Source organism: Momordica charantia, assembly GCF_013281855.1.
Source record: "Momordica charantia cultivar OHB3-1 chromosome 9 unlocalized genomic scaffold, Mcharantia_2.0 BLBB01000009.1, whole genome shotgun sequence".
Taxonomy (NCBI): Eukaryota; Viridiplantae; Streptophyta; class Magnoliopsida; order Cucurbitales; family Cucurbitaceae; genus Momordica; species Momordica charantia.
The window spans coordinates 10580576-10602322 of NW_028275167.1; the positions used below are offsets into that span (position 1 = coordinate 10580576).

At 43.7% G+C, this 21747-nt stretch overlaps 2 protein-coding genes and 1 non-coding gene across 6 annotated transcripts; 1 reads left to right on the forward strand and 2 right to left on the reverse strand.

Annotated features, from left to right (window-relative positions):
* Positions 1 to 8542: 8542 nt before the first annotated feature.
* LOC148208936 (uncharacterized) lies at positions 8543 to 12067 on the reverse strand. Its single transcript, XM_088117990.1, has 2 exons — positions 9422 to 12067; positions 8543 to 9342 (listed from the first exon to the last, which is right to left on the reverse strand). Exons 1-2 carry the CDS (start codon positions 9944 to 9946, stop codon positions 8656 to 8658), a joined length of 1212 nt encoding a protein of 403 aa, XP_087974116.1. The 5' UTR covers positions 9947 to 12067; the 3' UTR covers positions 8543 to 8655.
* A 399-nt stretch (positions 12068 to 12466) lies between these two features.
* TRNAN-GUU (transfer RNA asparagine (anticodon GUU)) lies at positions 12467 to 12540 on the forward strand. The gene has a single exon. It is a non-coding gene; the product is annotated as a tRNA-Asn (tRNA).
* Positions 12541 to 15062: 2522 nt separating this feature from the next.
* On the reverse strand, positions 15063 to 20003 carry LOC111025523 (uncharacterized). Of its 4 annotated transcripts, none has more exons than XM_088118010.1 (3): positions 19060 to 20003; positions 15607 to 18978; positions 15063 to 15515 (listed from the first exon to the last, which is right to left on the reverse strand). In XM_088118010.1, exons 2-3 carry the CDS (start codon positions 16100 to 16102, stop codon positions 15388 to 15390), a joined length of 624 nt encoding a protein of 207 aa, XP_087974136.1. In that variant the 5' UTR covers positions 16103 to 18978; positions 19060 to 20003; the 3' UTR covers positions 15063 to 15387. The 4 variants fall into 4 exon arrangements, with proteins under 4 accessions (XP_087974136.1, XP_087974138.1, XP_087974137.1 ...); XM_088118012.1 differs by having other exon boundaries at positions 15607 to 18127; positions 18809 to 20003; XM_088118011.1 differs by having other exon boundaries at positions 15607 to 18635; positions 18809 to 20003.
* Positions 20004 to 21747: the final 1744 nt, after the last annotated feature.

A 21747-nucleotide genomic window follows, 5' to 3' on the forward strand; every position in this document is an offset into this window, starting at 1 on the left:
TTTTTAATCTACTTTTTGTTTCAAGTATTAAGGAAAGAAACCATGGTTTCGTTCATTAGGAAAATTAAGTGATTACTCTAACAATAACTTCACCCAACATCAATCATGCAAGAAAGTGCGAAATCAAAGTATAAATCCCAAATTCCAAACACATAACAACTTCACAACCAAAAGAAACAAGCAAGAAAAAAGAAGAAAATAAAAATGGTACCACACCCTCAAATATCACAACATATCATGGCATATATATTATCTTAATTTTTAACTTCCATATTTTCATAACTTATTTTTAAAACACTACAATACTAATCTATACCGACCGATAACCTGTCATAAAATACTTAGCCAACCCGTAGTAACATGCAAAAGAAAGAAAAATTAAGAAAATAAATAAATAAAAGCAATATTGCGAGTAAAGCTATCTTTGTAACAGTAAAGCTATCGCTTTCAAGAAGAAAATATTTAAAACAGGGAGCAGAATGTCATTATTTGGTAGAAGTTCAATATCAAAAGAAAGTTAAATTATTAATACATTAATCAATAATCAATAAAAATAGTACAAAACTCACTAAATTCAATGAAAAGTAAACCCTTTCCTTATACAAAAGTAAGTCCAATCATCCAAAATTAAACCCTAGTGTCTTATTTTTCTAAAATATCACCTACTTTCCATATAATAATCCAACCTTTAATTAGATCTGAATGCCTTAAAAACTAAACAATGGTTAAAAAATAAAGACAAAAAAACTCTCAAACCGATACATTTCATTCATCCCTCTCATATTCAATTTAATTTAAAGGATGAGAGAAATAAACCTCTAGTTAAATAAAAAAATTTGATCAAACTTGCTAGTTAATACAGTACATGAACCGTGAGGCGGGTGGGAAAAAGAAATAAACGAAGTTAGAAAAAAAAAAGAAGAAATGGCAATGCCTCGCCACTTGCCAAAAGCCAGCGAAAGAGCAGAACTCTCAATTCTCATGGGTTCTCTCCTCTTCTCAATCTCACAAAAAATAATAATCCCATCAATCTCTATCCAAATCCAAAGGAAATTAAAAATAATAATAAAAAAAAACTTAAAAGATGAAAATTATAACCTCGCCATCGGAGAGGAAGCGGCAACGACAACGATGACAACAATGGGCGACGAACTTTGCAGTAGAGAGAAGAGAATCTTTTCCCCTTAGGACTTTTAAAAAAAAAAACGTTGGGATGGGTCTACTTCTACCAACGCTTTTTAAAAAACATTGGGAGAGGTAAACCCATCCAGACTCCTTTTAAAAAGTAGAGAGAGAATTGATAATAAAGGGTGCGAACACAATTTTCGCTCGAAGTGTTTTGGAAAATGTTTGGAGGGGAAGTTTAATTCTCCCAACGTTTTTTAAAAAGCATTGGGAGAAGAAGACCCGTTCGACGCTTTTTTAAAAATGTAGAGGGATGTTTCACAATTTGGCGTGTGAGCCCAATTTTCTCCCGACGTTTGTTAAAACCCGTCGGGATAAGTCTCTTCCAGCGTTTTTAAACATCGGGATAAAATTGGGTTAGCCCGCTAAATTTCTAAACTTCTCTTGACTTTTTATAAAAAGTGCCGGGATAGTGTTTTTTTTCTTGAAATTTTGTAAAAGAATGTCGGAAAAAGTAGACACCCGTGAACTATGTACCTCCCGACCATTTCTTTCTCGTCAAGCAAGAAAACGTCCACAAAGCCACCAATTCTTGTAGTGCTTCATATGCAAGTTTAGAGAAACAACGTATAATTTCTATCAACCATTTAGAAGTTTGAAGACTGAGATCTAAATTATATTCCATGAAAGTTTGAAATCCACCAATTTAATAAATTATCTACAAAAATGGTATAATTGAAAATTTCAATATACCTTATTGTTTGGGGATGAAAATACTCTGGACACGTGGAAGACCCCTATTGGTACTTCAAGATGGCCCACGAGTCATGCCCAGCTCAGATAGCCGAGATGGCTGCCACCAACGCCGACGAAAGCTTAAGCTTGAGAGCCGAGGTGAACCTGGCCCACGTCTGACCTACCGGGAGCTCGATAGAGGCCGACGTGAGCAACTGTCCACGGCGTGATTATTGGGCGTAACCGTCAGGGTGTAACCGATGGTCCCGAGATTACCGAGTGTAACCGTCGCGAGATTAGCGGGACCATCACCCATAAGTAGAGGACTTCACTCCCCGGTCAGGTACGAGGATTTCTGGCTTCGAACTAAACTTGGAATCCGACCTATACTGACTTGATCGTCGGAGTGCTCACCTTTTTGTGCAGGTCCGCCCAAAGGTTCAGGTCGGTACGGAGGCCGAGTTCGAGCTACAGTCAGGAACACACTGTTGTGCACATCTTTGCATAAACATTTGGCGCCGTCTGTAGGGACGACAATCTAAGTCATCCCAATTCCTTTAAACCAACACGCGAGCGAACATGGTTCAACCAGCGAACTCGACCAATACGACAGATCGAAGGACTCTAGCTGCCAGCGATGCCCACCAGAGGGAGGTCGGAGCAGCAGCGGTAGAGGGGCAAGGTCACGACGGCCCAGTAACGGAACCCCTCCGCAGGTCGGCACGGATCACCACACCTGCCCTACCGCCTGCGCACCCGAGGACGTCCAAGGCCACCCGTGGCCGAGGTGGGACCTCAAAGAAGGGCACCCGGGGTCCAGCCCCGGATCCAACAAGCGACAACCTTGATGCGCTCAAGAGAGAGATGGAGGCAATGCGCACACAAATGCGCTCCATGGAGGAAATGTATAACGAAATGATGCTGGCTGCAGGCGCAGGGTTCCGATCTGAAAATCGAGTGACGCGCGTGGACGCACGCGAGCAAAGGGGTTCCCACCTCGGCCCGGCCGAGGAGGAACGTCCCGAAGACAACGAGAGCGAGGGGTATACTCGCCAGAGGGGAGACCTCCGTGAGCATCTCAACAGAAAGAGACTCGTCTCTCCGAAAAGGGCAGTCACCGTCCCGCTCACACAGGAGTTCCAACCAGCAGGCTGAATCCTCTCACAATCCCGCAGGGATAATCACAAGGGAGGAGTTCGACCAGCTGAGGGGGGAGCTCGATGCTCAGGTGGAGGCGTTAAAGGCCAAATGTGAGCAGAAAGACGATTCACTGAGCGATGGCGACTTGAGAGAATCGCCTTTCACCTCGGACGTGTTGGAAGCACCAATCCCTCCGAAGTTCAAAGCTCCTACCGTGAAGCCTTATGACGGGACAAAGGATCCCAAGGACTATGTTGAGGTCTTTGAAGGCCTCATGGACTTCCAAGCGGCATCAGACGCAATCAAATGCCGCGCCTTTCAGATTGCGCTTACTGGCAGCGCGCGATTGTGGTACCGGAGACTGCCAGCCAGGTCGATCTCGACCTACTCTCAGATGAGAAGGGAGTTCCTTGCCCAATTCTCTTCTCGGCACTACGACAAAAAGACAGCGACCCATCTCACCACCATCAGGCAGAAGGAGGGTGAGACGCTGCGGGAGTATGTCACCAGATTCCAGGAGGAACAGTTGAAGGTTGCACACTGCTCCGATGACTCGGCCATGTGCTATTTCCTCACCGGTCTAGCCGACGAAGCCCTCACGGTGAAGCTTGGAGAGGAGGCCCCGGCCACCTTCGCCGAGGTACTCCAGAAGGCGAAGAAAGTCATCGACGGACAGGAGCTCCTCCGAACAAAAAACCGGCCGACCTGAACGAAAGATGGGCCGGGGCAGAAGCGGAAAGGATGAAAGGGCAGATCCCAAGTCCAAGGACAAGGGATCCTTCTCCAGTGGCCGACCTGAGTATCGAAGGGTGGAGAGCGGACCTACCAGGAGCCGACCTTACGAGCGCTTCACCCCAACCACGATTCCAATCTCCGAGATCCTAACGAACATCGAGGATTCCGAAATGGACAAACTACTCAAGCGTCGGGAGAAACTTCGGGGAGCCCCGGAGAGGCGCAACAAGGACAAGTATTGCCGCTTCCATCTGGAGCACGGCCACAACACGTCGGACTGCTGGGAATTGAAGCGCCGAATTGAGGATCTAATTCAAGACGGCTACTTCAAGAAGTTCGTGGGAAAGCCCGGGACCAGCTCAGCCGAGAAAAAGGAAGAGCGAAAGCGTTCGAGGACGCCACCCCGGCGCACTGACCGACCTGCGATCATCAATACCATTTTTGGAGGGCCAAGCGGGGGTCAATCAGGACATAAAAGAAAGGAGTTAGCCCGTGCAGCCAGGTGCGAGGTGTGCATCATCAGGGAGCAGGGGCCGACCTGCCCAATCACCTTCGACGGTGCAGATTTGGAGAAGGTCCACCTGCCCCACAATGATGCCCTTGTGATTGCTCCCTTGATCGATCATGTGGTGGTCAAGAGAGTGCTGGTAGACGGGGGCGCATCCGCTAACATCCTGTCCTTACCGACCTACCTCGCCTTGGGCTGGACGGGGTCGCAATTGAAGAGAAGCCCGACGCCGCTGGTTGGGTTCTCTGGAGAATCGGTCATCCCAGAGGGTTGCATCGACTTGCCGGTCACGCTGGGGCAGGACCAAACTCAGGTCACTCAAATGGCCGAGTTCGTGGTAGTTGACGGCAGATCGGCCTATAACGCCATCTTTGGGAGACCCATCATCCACTCATTTCGGGCCATTCCCTCAACACTTCATCAAGTTTTGAAGTACTCCACCCCCAATGGCGTGGGCACGGTCCGAGGAGAACAGACCGCTTAGAGGGAGTGCTATGCTGCCGCACTCAAAGGCTCGTCGGTCTGCGCCCTCGAAACTCTCAGGGATGGGACGCTCGAGTTCGAGGCCGACCTGCCGAGGAAGGAATTTGCCGCACCCACTGAGGAGCTCGAGCTTGTTCCTCTGCTTAGTCCCGAGAAACAAGTAAGCATAGGAACCAAGCTGGGGGCCACCGACAGAGAGGAGCTAATCCACTTCCTCAGATCCAACTCGGACGTCTTTGCGTGGTCCCATGAGGACATGCCTGGCATAGACCCGCGGATTATGACGCATTGCCTCAGCATAGATCCATCATTCCGACCTGTAAAACAAAAAAGAAGACATATGAACAAGGAGAGGAGTGATGTAATTGTTGAGGAAGTTAGCAAACTTTTGAAAGCTGAATACATAAGAGAAATTTCGTATCCCGAGTGGCTCTCCAATGTTGTATTAGTTAAAAAATCTAACGGCAAGTGGAGAATGTGCGTAGATTTTACGAATTTAAATAAGGCATGCCCGAAAGATTGCTTCCCACTGCCGAGGATTGATCAGCTCGTGGACGCCACAGCCGGGCACGAACTGCTCACCTTCATGGACGCCTACTCTGGGTACAACCAAATCAAGATGTATGTCCCAGATGAAGGTCATACCGCTTTCATAACAGACCAAGGTCTGTACTGCTACAAGGCCATGTCCTTCGGGTTAAAGAACGCAGGAGCGACCTACCAGAGAATGGTGAACAAAATGTTCGCCAAGCAGATCGGCCGGAATATGGAAGTGTATGTGGACGACATGCTTGTCAAGAGCAAGCAGTCTAAGTCGCATCTCTCCGACCTGACTGAAGCCTTCGAGGTCTTGAGGGCATATCAAATGAAGCCCAACCCTGCTAAATGTGCCTTTGGGGTTACCTCGGGAAAATTCCTTGGCTTCATGGTAAACAACCGGGGAATCGAGGCCAATCCCGAAAAGATTAAAGCCGTGATCGAGATGGAGGCACCGAAAACGCTGAAGCAGCTTCAGTGCCTCAATGGCAGGATTGCGGCCCTGAACCGGTTTGTTTCAAGGTCGACAGACAAGTGCCTCCCTTTCTTCAAGGTCTTACGAAAGAAAGGGCCGTTTGAATGGACAGCGGAGTGCGAGCAAGCGTTTCAGCAATTGAGGAGCTACCTCTGTTCGGCACCCTTGCTTGCCAAGCCCATGCCGGGGGACAAGCTCCAATTGTACCTAGCAGTGTCTGACAGTGCCGTCAGCTCGGCCCTAATCAGGCAAGAGGAAGCGCGGCAAAACCCGGTCTACTACACACGCAAGGCTATGACCGAAGCCGAGACTAGATACCCTCAAATGGAGAAGTTGGCTCTCGCTTTGGTCACCTCGGCCCGACGACTTAGACCATACTTCCAAGCCCATACGGTGGTGGTGCTCACTAACTTGCCCCTAAAAAGCATCTTCCATAAGCCAGAAGCTTCTGGTCGCCTAATGAAGTGGGCAATGGAGGTAAGTGAGTACGACATCCAGTTCGAACCCAGAACTACGTTGAAAGGACAAGCAGTGGCAGATTTCATAGCCGAGCTCACACCACCTTCCGAGCTGAGCGAGTCCGATCTACCGTGGACAGTCTATGTCGACGGATCCTCCAATGAGAAGGGGTGCGGAGCCGGGGTCCTCTTGCTCGGACCAGGAGGTGAGCGATTTGAGTATGCCTTACGGTTCAGCTTCCGGACTTCTAACGAGGCAGATTATGAAGCATTTATTGCCGGCCTGCGACTCGCTCGAGCATTGGGGGCCTCTTGTGTTAAGGTCTTCAGTGACTCCCAGCTGGTTGTGGGCCAGATCAAGGACGAATACCAAGCCAAAGACACCCGAACGGAGAAGTATTTGGGCAAGGTCATATCATGCCTCGCCTAGTTTCGAACTTACGAGGTAAGCCGGATTCCGCGAGCAGAAAATTCTAATGTTGACGCCTTGGCCAAGTTAGCATCGGCGTACGAGACCGACCTCGCCAGGTCGGTCCCCGTCGAGATCCTAGATAATCCTTCGATCTCGGAGCCAGATCTGATGGAGATCGGCGCTCCAGAATCCTCATGGATGGACCCGATCGTGCACTTCATTGAGGGCAACTCACCACAAGATCCCAAGGAGCGCACTTGGCAAGGCGGGCAGCTCGGTTCGTGGTCCGAGATGGTGCATTGTACCGACGCGGCTTTTCCCTGCCTCTATTGAAATGCCTAACCCCAGAAGAGGGCCTGTACGTCCTCAGAGAGATCCACGAAAGAGTGTGCGGCAATCACTCAGGCGCCCGGTCGCTGTCAGCCAAAGTGATCCGGCAAGGATACTATTGGCCGACCCTCAGCCAGGACGCCAAGAAGTTCGTTAGAACTTGCGACAATTGCCAGCGCTACGGAACCATAATCCACCAACCTCCCGAGCTACTCACCCCCATCTCGGCCCCATGGCCATTCGCGCAGTGGGGGGTAGATATCATTGGTCTTTTCCCCTTGGGCAAGGGCCAGACCAAGTTCGCTGTGGTTGCTGTGGATTACTTCACCAAGTGGGCCGAGGCCGAGGCGCTCTCCCACATAACGTAATCCAGGGTCACGTCCTTCGTATGGACGAATATCATATGTCGCTTTGGTATACCGCAGGCCATAGTGACAGATAATGGGAAGCCGTTTGACAACGCCAAGTTCAAAGACCTTTGCAGCAAACTTGGCATAAGTCATCTCAGCTCGTCCCCCGCACATCCGCAAGCAAATGGGCAGGTGGAGGCGGTCAACAAGATCATCAAGCGAGGCATCAAACTTAGACTGGACTCCAAGAAAGGCAGGTGGGCCGAGGAGCTACCAGAGGTTCTATGGTAGTACCGGACCACCCAACGAGAGTCGACGGGTGAGACCCCGTTCTCCCTGGCCTTCGGCTCCGAAGCTGTAGTCCCGGTTGAGATCGGCATGCCATCTGACAGAGTAGAGCATTATGAGCCTACGACGAACGAGGATGGGCTGCTCCTCAACCTCGACTTGTTGGAAGAAAGAAGAGCAATGGCCCAGCTACGCCTGGCGGAATATCAGGGCAGAATGGCCAGACATTACAATGCCCGCGTCCGACCTCGGGGCTTTCAGGTCGGACATCTGGTCTTAAGGAGGGTCCAAACGCATGTGGGTGCCCTTGACCCGGCCTGGGAGGGCCCGTTTGAGATCAAGGGCATAGTCCGACCTGGGACGTACATATTGGCCGATCTGAAAGGAGACGTCCTCGCGCACCCGTGGAACGCGGAGCACCTGAAGCGTTATTACCCTTGAAATGACAAAAGGATTTTCAATGCACCTGTAAAGGCTGTTCCAAAGGAAGTATGATCGGAATAAACGTGATGATTTAATTTCATGCTTCCGAGTTCGACAAGAAATTCAATGGGGGACACGGACTCTCACGCGATCGCATTCCAGCAGTTGGTTCAAATTCAATCCTTCGAAGCCTAAGGGTACGAGGTGCGATGTCAAAACCACTGACGAACTTAAAATTCAAAACATTCAAGGCAAAGGGGGCGATGTGGAAAGTTCAAAATGATCGAGCCTCCGAACTTGGGGGTACGAGGAACAGTATGAAGAATAGCTACGGACTTAGGATTTTAGCCTTTTTACCTTTTTTCAATTAAGAGTGAAATGTTAAAACTCCAGAGTTGGTGCAATGTATTGAATATTAAGAGATTCAAACTCAAACTTTCAAATTATGTTAATTAAAAGCGCGACTTCAAAAGTAGGAGGTGCGAGGTGACGTTAGCTGCAGTTCAAAGGAGAAGCAAAGAAAAACGGTTGCCAACAACAAAGTGGAAGCCAATGGGAGTCTCTTTATTAAATGAAGAGCAGAGCCAAGGCTTATAGACCTTGCAGCTCTGCCCTGACACTTACAAAAAAAAAAGGAAGAAGAAAAGGGGGGTCGCCTAAGAGCCTGCTGGGGGAGCGCCCTCCTGAGGAGAGCCGACCTGGTCCTCTTCGGGATCGGAGTAGTCAGAGTCCAGATCCCTGACATACTGATCCACCAATGCTTGGGGGCCAGGGGTGCCGCCAGGACCAGACGCCCACTTCTCGGCAGACCTCCTTTTCAGACCGCTGAGATCGATCTGAAGGTCGGGCATGTCGGAAGCAATGCCCTTCATGAGGAACTTGAAGCCCGCGTCGGAGAAATCTTTGGCAAATCCATCGAAGTCAGGATGTTGCCTAAACGCTTCCTCCAGTAGGACTCCATTGTTGAGGCGCTCCTTCGCCGTCTCCAGCTCGGCAGTCGCATGCTCCAGCTCCTTATCTTTCGCTTCGAGCGCCTGGAGCATGTCGTCCTTTTCCTTCAGGAGCTGGAACTTCTCCCTCTCCAGGCCCCTGGTAATAGCGTGGGCAGCTCGGAGTTGGGCCTTGCGCCTGTCCTCTTCCTTCCTCAGCAGCTCGACCTGAGACTCCACCTCGGCCTTCAAAGTCTCCACCTCAGAGTGAGCTTTCAGCAGCTCATCCTTCATGGTGGAGGAAGCAGCCTCCAAGGCAGCGGAGAACTCCTCTTTCTCCCTCGCTGCCAGAACTTCCCTCCCATCCAGCTCGGCCTTGACAGCCAGAGCCGATTGAATGGAAGCAACGAACGCCTGCGAAATGGTACAAGGGAAAAGTTAGATCGAACAGCCTGTTGGGCGAAATCAAGCAAAAATTGGGCACTAGTCTGACCTCGGCGGCGTAGTCGATGTTCCTCTGCAGAACGGACACAGGGGCGCTCACAAATTTGGACGCCCTCCTCAGGCAGCGGTCCAAACTTGCAGCTGAGATGCGGGACACCTGGTCCCTCACCCCGGAACTTGACGGCTCAATTCTGAACCGTGCCGTCACGTCGGACGTCCCGCCCATCCTGGCCGCAGGATCGTCCACCCGATCTGCAAAACTTGCAGGCAAGACCCGGCAAGCTCCGACCTCCGAGGGGGAGATCGCCTTCTTTTTCTTCCTTCTTCGCTTCGGAGGGGCTTCCTCCCTCGCCTCCTCGTCCAAAGGCGGGACGTCCACCGCCTCGGTCTGATCCCTGGGGCGCTTCTCCCTCGAGGGACCCCCAGAAGACTCCAGCTCGATCACCGGGGCTGGATCTTTCGAGGCAGGCCCTACCACGGCAGGGGTGGCAGGTTTCGAACTCTGGGCGGCTTCAAGAGCATGGGCTCGGCCCTTAGACTTGCGCTTCACGCCGCTTGCAAATCCGCAAACCATGGCTGCGAAATAAAGATAAGGGTCAACACAAGGTTAGAGGAAAAAGGGGGGAGGCAAGCTCGGCATACCAAGTTCGGAGTTCGGCCTTGAGGATTCGATGGGACGAACTGCGGGGTTGTAATCTAGTAGCCCGGACTCGAGCAGCAGTTCGTCAGTCACTAGGGTTCCGACCTTCCTACCCCTCGGAAAGCGCTCCTTGTAGTATTTCAGCGTATCGAAGGAGGCTTGCGTAAGCTCAGGGACTGGTCGGATTGAAACTGCACGAAGACAAAATCCGAGTTAGACCTGAATGACAGAAGAAAATTACGAAAAGTAAGAGCTATTTCGTACCTAGGTTCCCAAACCTAGTGGGGACGTCAAAGAAGGAACGACCTGACTCGTCCTTCGCGAGCCATTCCCCGGAAGCGTAGAACCACTTCCTCACCCATCCCTTGATGGAGGTCGGCCCTTTAACTATGCCGCCTGCGCCTTTCCTTGCGCACATATAGAACCGACCAGGCTTCTTAGCTATCCTCTTTGCCTCGAAGCACACGAGGAGCTGGTCTACGTCCAACAGCTCGGCCTCCTCACTATCCCGAGCTCGTAGCCAAAAGAGGATGGCCAGAGCGAAAATGACACCCCACCCATTGGGGGCCACTTGAGCCGGAGCTAACCCAGTCCGGAAGACAAATTCTTGGACAAAGGGGTGAAGGGGAAGTCTGAGGCCGTACTCAAACATTTTGAAGTAGAGAGTGACCCATCCCTCTGGAGGATTGTCAGCTCTCTCCCCCTCCTTCGGAAGCCTGAGGAGGATGTTCTCAGGGATAGCGAACCCCCTACGAAGGGATCCGAGGTAGTGCTCAGGTATCCTAGAAAGGTATTCCAAGCCCTAACCTGAAGTGGAGGCGTCACTATCCTCCCCGTCATCGGAGATTCTAAAGTTTTCTATCTCCTCGAGCTCGGACTCTAACCTACGAGCTAACTCGGATCCTAGGTTGCTACTAATAGAGGACGACATGGTAATTACGTTCGAAAGAAAGAGGGAAGAGACCGACCTACCAAGGGTTGGAGCTGCCTTCAGATCGAACTCCAAGAATTCAAGGAACGTAAGGTATGAACTGAAGGATTGGGGGCATTTATAGCCCGTCGGAGGAATTTCCCCACCGTACACGTGTAATCAACGAGCGGCTAGGATCTTCTCTGAGATCCGAAGCGTCGGAATATTTGAATATTCCGACGATAAATCTTCCGCGACGGTTGTATTTTCCCACGAATAGGAAGTCGCCACGTGTCCAAAGCAAGTCGAGTGAACTTCTCTGCCAGGTCGAGATCGGACCAGACAGAGAGGGGGCCAATGTTTGGGGATGAAAATACCCTGGACACGTGGAAGACCCCTATTGGTACTCCAAGATGGCCCACGAGTCATGCCCAGCTCGGATAGCCGAGATGGCTGCCACCAACGCCGACGAAAGCTTAAGCTTGAGGGCCGAGGTGAACCTGGCCCAGGTCTGACCTACCGGGAGCTCGGTAGAGGCCGACGTGAGCAATTGTCCACGGCGTGATTATCGGGCGTAACCGTCAGTCTCGAGATCACCGGGTGTAACCGATGGTCCCTAGATTACCGAGTGTAACCGTCGCGAGATTAGCGGGACCATCACCCATAAGTAGAGGACCTCACTCCCCGGTCAGGTACGAGGATTTCTGGCTTCGAACTAAACTTGGAATCCGACCTATACTGACTTGATCGTCGGAGTGCTCACCTTTTTGTGCAGGTCCGCCCAAAGGTTCAGGTCGGTACGGAGGCCGAGTTCGAGCTACAGTCAGGAACACACTGTTGTGCACATCTTTGCATAAACACTTATAATTAAAAAGATTCAAATAATGATAATTTTGTATCTATTTATAGTAATTTTGTAAGTTTAATCTTATATTTGAATGCCAATATGAGCTTAGCTCAACGATAATTGACACATTTTTCTGATCGAGAAGTCATGAGTTCAAATCTCTTGCCCCCATTTGTTACACTAAAAAAAATAAAACTTATTTTTTTAACCTATGAAAATTAGTTCAAAAATCATCCCTAAATAATAAATTAGGCCAATCAACCTTTCAATGATTAACTTTAAGCTATGACCACTAAACCCTAAATATCTTTCTTAAATATCACTCTACTAATGAAGGAAACAACAACAAATTAATATCAACATAGGTAAAATTGAAAATTTAAGCCCCTTTTATAATTATTTTGGTTCTTTTTTGTTTATTTTTCTCTAGAAATTTGTCTTAAAATTAAGTCAAAACTATGTCAAACAAAATTGAGAGAGTGGTTATCAAACTTTGGAAGATCATGGGAAATTTTTATATTTATATTTATTATTACTATTTTTGGAAGTGTGAGATATGTAGATTAAACTTAAGTCATTTTGTAAGAAACTAGATTCATGTATGATTTCCAATTTGGTATAAAGTAAGGAGATGTTTCACGTGTGATAGAGGGAACTTTAAGATAATTTATAGCCACAGTCCATTATTTCAAATCAAGCTGGAATAGCTCAGTTGGTTAGAGCGTGTGGCTGTTAACCACAAGGTCGGAGGTTCAAGCCCTCCTTCTAGCGTTTTATTTTAATAAATGCCACTACTATTCTTCGAAGAACACACACATCCGTCCCCATCGAATCGGCCGGACCCAAAATACAGTTTTTTTTTTCCCGACAAAGAGAGGCTTGAGAATGGAACCAACGCGTGTTGCGGTCCACCCACCGCAACCACTATATAGGGCTCAGCAGCAAAAAGAGAGTTCAACTGTGGGTTGGAAAGGGAGATTGGCTATAGCATCTTGGATCTAAGCTGTTGCATCTAATTTTAGTTGTATAACCCGACTTTAGCACGACCCAACGCCCACAAATTCTGAATACAGTTACGAGTACGTTACGCAATATCAGGCGAATCTGATGCTACTATAGACATTGCCCAACCACGAGCCACCACCAAGACACAGTCTGTAATATCCCAAGCTTTCAGGATATTTTATTTTAAGGTTTAAATTATACTTTTGGATTTCTACATTTTTGGATAAATTAAATTCTTTGAGCTTTTTTTTCTTTTAAAATTCTAATTTTTGGTAAATTAGAATTTAAGTTTAATTTCGTTAGAATAAGATAAATTAAGTTTTTGAATTATGGAAAGAGATTTTAAATTAAATCTTAATTTAAACTTTTGGAAATTTAATTTTCCGTTTTGGATTTTATTCTTGGGGTTTAAATTGAGTTAATCTATCTTTTAATATTTTTCCAAATCTATTTTAAAATTGGTTTTTCATTTGTTAAAAAAAATAATATTTTCCTTCTCTATCTATGAGACCAAAATCTCTTTGGTGACATCATGTTTCTTTTTGGTAAAAAGAAAAGAAAAGGAAGAACAAAAAGGAAAATAAAAAGAAAGCAAACCCTAGTTTTCCTTCTTCATCTTCTCTTTTGTTCTAGCTGCCACTCTCACCCCTCTTCTTCTTCTCCCTCCGTCGTTGCCTCAGACAACAACAACGTTCCGTAGTAGTAGCAACGCGGTCTCCTCCCTGCAGTTTCTCCCCAATGGCGCGATGCTTCTGGTGGTCTTCGACAGCAGCAGCAGCACGAGTCAACGTTTCGCGATCTACGCCGCCATTCCACTGTAGCCCAAGTCAGATCTATGGTGCTGCTCCTCTTTCAGTAATAAGTCTCTGGTGACGCTCCACCCTCGCGATCGGTTCTACTGCAGTCGCAAACTCACGACAACTAGAAACCATCGCGGCCTTTTCCGACGTCGTTTTGTAGTGACCCTCAACGTTACCACGTCGGCGACCATGAACAACTCATATTCGGTGTCTCTACACCCGATCTGTGTTGCGCAGTCCTGACATGTGATGATTTATCCGTTCCAATGACTTTCGACATTTACCCACACCCAATCGAAGCTTGATTCATGATACCTACCCACTTCAGCATTGATTTGGCACTGGCCCACCCTTATTGGGATCCAAATCAGTGTTACCGATCGCCTTTCAGTGTAGGACCAGCAAGTTGGAGCCTTTCCATTCTTATTTTTGTGGTATCAGACTCCTTCGATATCGATCCACTCTTAATCCAAGTTGTTTTGGCCTAAGTTTATAGGTAACGACTCACCTAAATTGAATTTCGATTTGATTAAAGTGATTTCTAACCAAGGCTTGGTCACTTTTGGTTTATGACCCTTTTGGTGAAGCTTAGGAGCGTTAGGACTTATTTGTAAGTAATTCTTCTTGAGGGGATTGTTTGTTGTATGTTGCTATGAACTGATTGTTTGCTTGTGTGCTTATGAGTGTTGTTGCATGATTGTTTGCAGTTGGTTTTACTTTATACATATTGCTATTGATATATTGTGAGTTGGTTGTGTCCTGACTATTGTGAAAACAGTGGGTGTGTTGGATGTGTTTTTGGATCATTGTTAGTTATATTCTTGTATAGTTGTGTTCATAAAAACATACTAAAATGATTGTGAAAATTGTTCTATTATGAAAGCATATTAGACATATCATTTAGTTGATAGCATGTTTGTTAATTTTTTTGCAAACATGCTGTATTATTTGTGAGCTGAATGCTGCATAGGTCATGGCTTAGAAAGCATGTAATAGGGCTCTTGTGAGAGTTTGGTTATGTTATGAAGTGAATGAGTAAGTATCAAGGCCAAAGGACTGATATGTCACTAATTGGGTATCGAGGCTTTGGGTAAATGGTTGGGGGTCGATGCGCCAAACTTTGGAAAAAGATGAGTATCAATGCTTTAGGTAAATGGTTGAGAGTTGATTCGATGAGTCTTAAAGGAAGGTAAGTATTAGGGCCTTGAGATGAAAGGAAAAGGGCCAATATGTTGCAAAGTCGTTGATGTCTTAGCTATGCTTGGTAGGGGTTGGTGCAACAGTTCAAGAACTACATAGAAGTAGCGGTGTAAATATTCCGGTTCGGTTCGGTTTTTGGGTAGGGAGTGGAAAACCAAAATCGGTTCGGGTCAACAGAGACGAATACCGAACCAAACCGACATGAGCCGATTCGGTTTAGACCGTTTTTTTCTTAATTCCTTACTTACAAGCCACTATCTCTTCTATTAAGTAAAAAAGAATTATGGATTTGTGATCGCCTCAACTTTTGCATTGAGAGGTGAAAGTGAACGTTCTCATGTACTTTTGAAGCTTAAAAGTAATGCCTAGAAATTCCAAGTATCATTTTAACTAATCAAACATTCCAATATTGACATTTACAAAATTCTAACAAAAAATACTAAATCTTTTCAAGTCAACTGTCATTGGCTGAATCTTGATTTCCATCATCAAGACTCCAATTCCTCCACTAGACTTCAAAACTCCACAAAAGAAACAAGAATTATTAATTAATATTTTACATAAAATAAAATCATAGACAACTCATAGATAGTTTTAATATCATTTCGATACGTCATGTAAATGAAATAGAGATGAACCATATTTTTAGAAACGATATTTTTAGAGTAGAAGTTAGAACCACAAAATTAAATTTCGAGTTTTCAAAGGCAGCTTCCATCTCCTTACGTATGCTTGAGTATTCTAAATAAGAAACAAAAACAATTAGTTCATCAAGATTTATAATACCATAAACAAATTTTCAAATAAGTATTATAATGACATTACTTCTTACCTTCGTCAATTTCTTCTGCTCCATCAATTTCTTCACTCATATCATCTAGAGGTTTTGATTGAAGCCAATTTTGTGCACAAATGAGTGCATCTGTAGTTTGAGGAGTTAATGAACTCCTAAAAGAATCTAACACCCGTCCTCCAGTACTAAAAGCTGACTCGGATGGAACAGTAGATATAGGAATGTTGTAGATATCCCTAGCTACTTGGCTAATAATCTTGTATCGACTAGAATTTATCTTCCACCAGTTTAATAAATCAAAATCATCATCTTCAGCACAAGCCTCATCTAGATAACGAGTCACCTCTGTTTTTCCATCATCTGAATCTTTTTTCTTACTTTGTTTATATATATCATGAACAACAGCACGTACCTTATAAATTCCAATTTCACCGAATGCACTAGAAGAGATAGATGGTATTTCACTTTGACAAGTCGATACCTCTATGGGTGTGGATGATTGTGTTTGAGAGAGGTGTTCCTTTGGCATTGACATTCTTGTATACACAATCGACGTAATGCTGCTTCAACCTTATTCGTCCACAAAATTGCATTTTCATGCTCCAAAAATTCATGAAAGCAATAACTCACGTAATTTAACTTATACCTAGGGTCAAGAACAACTACAACATATGACAATAAGTTCATCTTCTCACTTGTAGTTACACCCCAGTACTTGTTAAATTTTTCTTGCACGCTTGATGTCATTTTACTCAACAAGTCATTTTCATACAAAGAGTATTCACGAATTGTTTCCTGAACCAAACACATTTCATGAAAAAATATGTTCGAAGTCACAGACATTGATGCAGAAAATTTTAGGGTAACATTTAAAAATATTTTCAAGAACCCTACAAATACTCTAGCATTATCCCAATCTTCATTAGTAGGTGTGTCACCTTCTGCAATGTAATTTGAGTCATGATCCTTTAATCTTTCGAGAGTCTTTTGGAACTTAATTGCTCCATCTAACATAGCGAATGTTGAATTCCATCGTGTTGGGACATCCATAGTCAGACAACTTTTTGTTGAAATGTTATATTCTTTAGCAAAGTCTTTAAATATTTGCAATCTTGATGGAGATGACCTAACATACTTTACAACATTTCTAATACGAATGATATAAAGATGTAAATCTTTTAAAGCATCACCGATGATCAAATTCAGGATATGAGCACAACACCTAACATGGAGAAATTCACCATCTAATACCAATGTGTTTCTTTCCTTTAGCTTTCTAATCAAATAAGTCATTGCTCCATCATTTGAGTTAGCATTATCAATAGTCACAGTAAAAATTTTGTCAATGTCCCAACTTTGCAAGCATTTTTCAATTGCTCTTCCTATTGTATCTCCTTTGTGATTAGCTATTTGACAAAAGTTTTAATTTTTTTTGTGTAAATTCCAATCACCATCAATGAAATGAGTTGTTATAACCATATAGTTGATATTTTGACTTGAAGTCCAAGTATCAGTCGTTAAACAAACTCGTTGACCACTTCTACTTAGAGCACTTTTCAACTTCTTTTTTTCAATCATGTACAGTTGAAAATAATCCTTTGCAACAGTTATTCGGGATGGAATTACAAATTTAGGATTCAATGCCTAGCAAAATTTATGAAATCCTTCGCTTTTCAACAATCTTAAAAGGCAATTCATCCAATATGACCGTACAAGCAAGCATCGTTCTACAATTCTTTTGAGTAAACGATGTAGCTACCAAATTAGTCTCAGAATCCCCTCCTCCTTCAACATAATCCTCGATATATTTCTTACATTTCTCTGGGTGCTTTTTCAAATTTGTTGTCCCATTTCTTTTAGAATCACATGCATATGTAGTCCCACAATATTTATAAGCAGCCCTAGGAAATTCAAGATTGCATCCCTCTACCCTAACAAAATGTTCCCATACATCTAAACCTTTAGAGCGTTTTCTTTTACCATGCAATCTTGCTCTACTACTGGCAGCAAGGTTAGAGTTGTCAAGTTCAACTAGTGGAACACTTTGACTAGAATGACTTAGTTTTAGAAAACTCAGATGAAGTCATCTTGTGAATTAATAAGATAAAATTAGACCTTTTAAAAAACACAAATAAAAAAGTTCAAGAAACTCAACTAAAAAACTAAGAACATAATCATTAACTCATTAAACTCAGAAAATGCACATCAGTAATGGAATCATTAAGCTCAAACTAAAAACAAAATCATTAGTTCTCTACGTTTCCTCAAGAAAATGCACATCAACATCATCGAATCTCATCGAGTAAACATCCAAAGTAAATGAAACATCAAAATAAACAAGTTCGAAGCAAAAGCAATGAAATGTTAGAAATTGGAATCTAACCCATTGCTTCAAGGCTAGATATAGACTTTTTAGAAAAATTGATTTGCTTTCAAAGGTCTACTTTCTCCCAACCTTCCACCAGATAATTATAAAACAGAAACCAAAGAATCAAGATCTTTGGTGCTCAAGCTTCCTTCCCTGCTTTATGATTCAATTTCTTGTAGCAATTTGCAATAACTAGAATGAAATGGTAATTGTTACACATTGATACACATTGATACACATTACTAACAAGAAATGGTGTTAGAGTGGGGGTGGGACACCATTTGGTTACACCCACATCCAAATCTTCAAAAGTTATGTATACATGAATACAGATGAGTGAAGTTATGTAATTGGGTATCATAAACTTGAACTGCACAAAAAAACACTCAACAAGAGAACATAGCATAATCGGCCCAAACAAAGAAGTAAAAGACATAAATCCTAAACTTCAAGCCCAAACAACAATGTCCATTAAAACCAGATCAACAGAGTGTGGCCAAGCATCATAGATCTGTGGAAGAAATCAGGAACATAGAAAGACCCATTTCATCCAGAAACTCATATTCATAATGAACGAAACAACCTCCAAAATTTAGTAAAAAGAGCATTACGCGCAAACCCATCTCCAGAAATCGAAGTTTAGAGAAACAATCAGTACATTGCCATGGAAACAAGATCAGAGAGAGAGAAGTGAAAATGCCTATTTCATCAAAAAAGCAATAAATCAGCAAAAACCCAACATCAGCCTCTAATGGCTGATTTTTACCTAAATCAGAGGGAAGTTGATGGGTTTTTGAAGAGTTTGGGATTTGAGGTTTTGATAGAAGAAATGCAAGAACAGGAGAAGAACATGGGTTTGTATACAAGACCTACCACGGATGAAGAGCTTCGACGAGGTGAGAGTTGAATCGAGACGAAGGGTCATTCACAGAGAACGTCGCCGCTGCTGGACATGGTCGCTGCTGCCGGAGATGGTCGTTGTCGCTGGAGATGATCACAGAAAGAGAGAGAGAGAGCCAAGGGGAGGGTCGTAGACTCGCGAACTGAAGGAGGTGAGGGACAACACAAATAGGTTACAAAATAAGAGACTAGGGTTTAAAAGCAACGTTTAAGTTCGGTCTAACCTGCATGGAAATATTATTTAAACCGAACCGAACCAATTCGGTCCAGGTCAATTTTTCTGTTCGGTTCGATTCCTTTCACCCCTACATAGAAGAAAGCTGTGGAGAAGTAAGAGTAAAAAAAAACCAATATCTTTCCCTCTTATTCTTCACTGCCCAAAACCCAAGCCACTTTTCTTGTTTTTTTTTTTAATTATTATTTCTCTCTCTAACAACCCTACCATCATAACCTTTTTCCTTTTATTTTCTCCTTTATTTTATTTGATTCTCTCTCTTCACCTCTCCGTCATCTTTTACTTCTTCTACTTTATTCTAACCATCACCATATTCTCAATCTTCCTCAACCACTCCGGCGAGCACAAATGACATGACGACTTGCAGCAGCACGACCCCAACATCCTCCAACAACCACCGGCGACCAGATCTAGTGAGGATTCCGACGGCATCACAATTTTCGACAGAGACCAGCGGTGCAACAAATCCGATGTCGTTTTTTCATGGTCCACGAACTCTGGCTTCGAGGTCGAACAAATTTGGTAGTATTTCTACCATAACCCGACATCAGCAAACCAACGGCAAGCCCACGATAGTATCGACACGAGCGAGACCGGCGATCGCACGATAGTAGCACGAGCAAGTCTGACCCCCAAGGTAGCAGCACGAGCAGGTCTGGCGATCCCACGGCAGCAGCACGAACAATGAGCCAGCGATATACCTGTCCAGATCTAAACCCATGAACAGTGACACTTCGGCGACAAACCCGTCCAGATCTGAACCTGTGAGCAGCAGCAATTCGATGACAAACCCATATCTGCACCTCCACGAGAACAGGCACTTCGACGATTTCCATAGATCCCTCTATCATAATCACCAAGTTGAAGAAATGTGAGGTTTGAAAAGAGAAAGAATGATACTTTGTTTGAACAAAAATATTCTCTTAAAAAAAAGAAGAAGAGACAAGGTTTTAGAAGGAAACCTTTTTAAATAAAAAAAATATTTTGAAGATGAAAGTTTTTTTTTTTTTAAATAACGAAAAAACATTGTAAAGTTCTTGTCAATAAAGAAAAAGTTTTTTTTAGTAAAAATGACAAATTTTTTTTAAAGGGAAGAAAATAAAAGATTTTGATAAAATAAGTTTTTTTATTTTAAAATAAAAAGATAAATGTGAGTTTTTAAAAGATTTTGTTTTATGTTTTAAACAATATTTTTAAAGTGCAAATAAGTAAAAAGTTTTATCTTAAAATAAAATATCTTTTTTCAATAAGTTTCTTTTTGAGTAAATTATTTTGTTTTAATTTAAAATAAATGTCTTTTAAGTTAGTAAAGTTTTAAAAATGAAAAAAAAATCTTTATAGGAAAAGTAAATTTTTTTGTTTAGAAAAGTAAATGGAAGGTTTTAAAAGGAAATAAGACTTTGTTTTTACATAATTTTTTTTAATAAATTTTGTTTTAAGATAAAATAATTTCAAATTTCAAAGTAATAAAAAGATTTGATTTTTAAAATAAAAGATTTCGTTTAGATAGGTTTTTTTTAAAACAAAGTTTGAAAATAAAAAATTATGTTTTTTAAAAAGAAATTTAGATTGAACCTAAAGGTGTCGAAATGGTCGCAAAGGACTTAGGTGTTAACATCCATTATGCAAGTTCAAGCCCTTGTATGACTTAAAATAAAAATCATTTTGTTATTTATCATTTTTTACTAAATAATTATTTCAAAAACTCCAATGACGGAAATTTAAATCTTCCAATATTCTCGAGGTGATAAAATTTCCTAATGGCTTTCGTGCCACTCATAATTATTAGTTCAGGATTATTTCTGACAATATTTGGTAACTGTTTTTGAGTGGGTGTCGTAAAGTGCTAACACCTTCTCTAGGCTTAATCGACTTTTGAACCAAAAATCTATTTTTAACGGACCAAGTTTTTTTAAATAGGTGACCAATCACACTTTATAGATGGTTGGTGGCGACTCCAAACCCTTATCTCAAACGAGACCTTTCAAGAGATGACGTCGATTGCTCCATGTCGCGATGACGCTGTAACAGTGCCCTATTTAAGTTGTTAGAAATTTGGGGGAGCTACACAGTCAGAATGATGTAGCCAAATATCCAAACTGTAGGATACAAGACCTAGAAGACCTGCGAAGAGTAACCTGCTAGGAAAAATTAGATCAATAGGGTGGTGGTCAGATTTACAAAAATCTAGGTGGTCAATTGAATGAACCAGAAATAAAGTTTGCAACGCCAAATTGCTAAGGACCCAATACAGCCTTTCCTGTATAGCGGCCGAGCTCGGACGTCGATTAACCCATGTATAAATGGACCCGCTAAAGCCCAAGTCCATTAATCCACAATCATCCACTCCTCGGCAAAAAGCAAAAATTTCACGATCTGCACGAAGCCTCCACCACGTTTCTCCTTCTTGCTCAATATTTTGTTAAAATCGCCTCCAACAAGTCAAGGCGAAGCATCACTTCCTCGAAGTTGCCGCAATAAGGACCACGATAAATGTTTTAGCTCAATCTTCAGATATCTATAAAACCTCGTAAACCGCGACTGAAGACTCTGTCAATCAACTAAACTATCAATATGATTTTTGGAGAAAGAAAGAAGGCTAAGACTCAGAAGACAATAACAGAGTCAGCCCACCAGTGCCCCTACGCAATCAACACTAAAACAATTACCAAAATTC

Excerpts from the sequence above, each read along its gene's own strand:
- LOC111025523 (XM_088118010.1), bottom strand. The coding sequence starts at position 16,102 with ATGTCAATGCCAAAGGAACACCTCTCTCAAACACAATCATCCACACCC. Across the intron at positions 15,516-15,606 it reads AGCAGAAGAAATTGACGAAG|AATACTCAAGCATACGTAAG; the intron begins GTAAGAAGTAAT and ends TTTCTTATTTAG.
- LOC148208936 (XM_088117990.1), bottom strand. The coding sequence starts at position 9,946 with ATGGTTTGCGGATTTGCAAGCGGCGTGAAGCGCAAGTCTAAGGGCCGA. Across the intron at positions 9,343-9,421 it reads ACATCGACTACGCCGCCGAG|GCGTTCGTTGCTTCCATTCA; the intron begins GTCAGACTAGTG and ends ACCATTTCGCAG.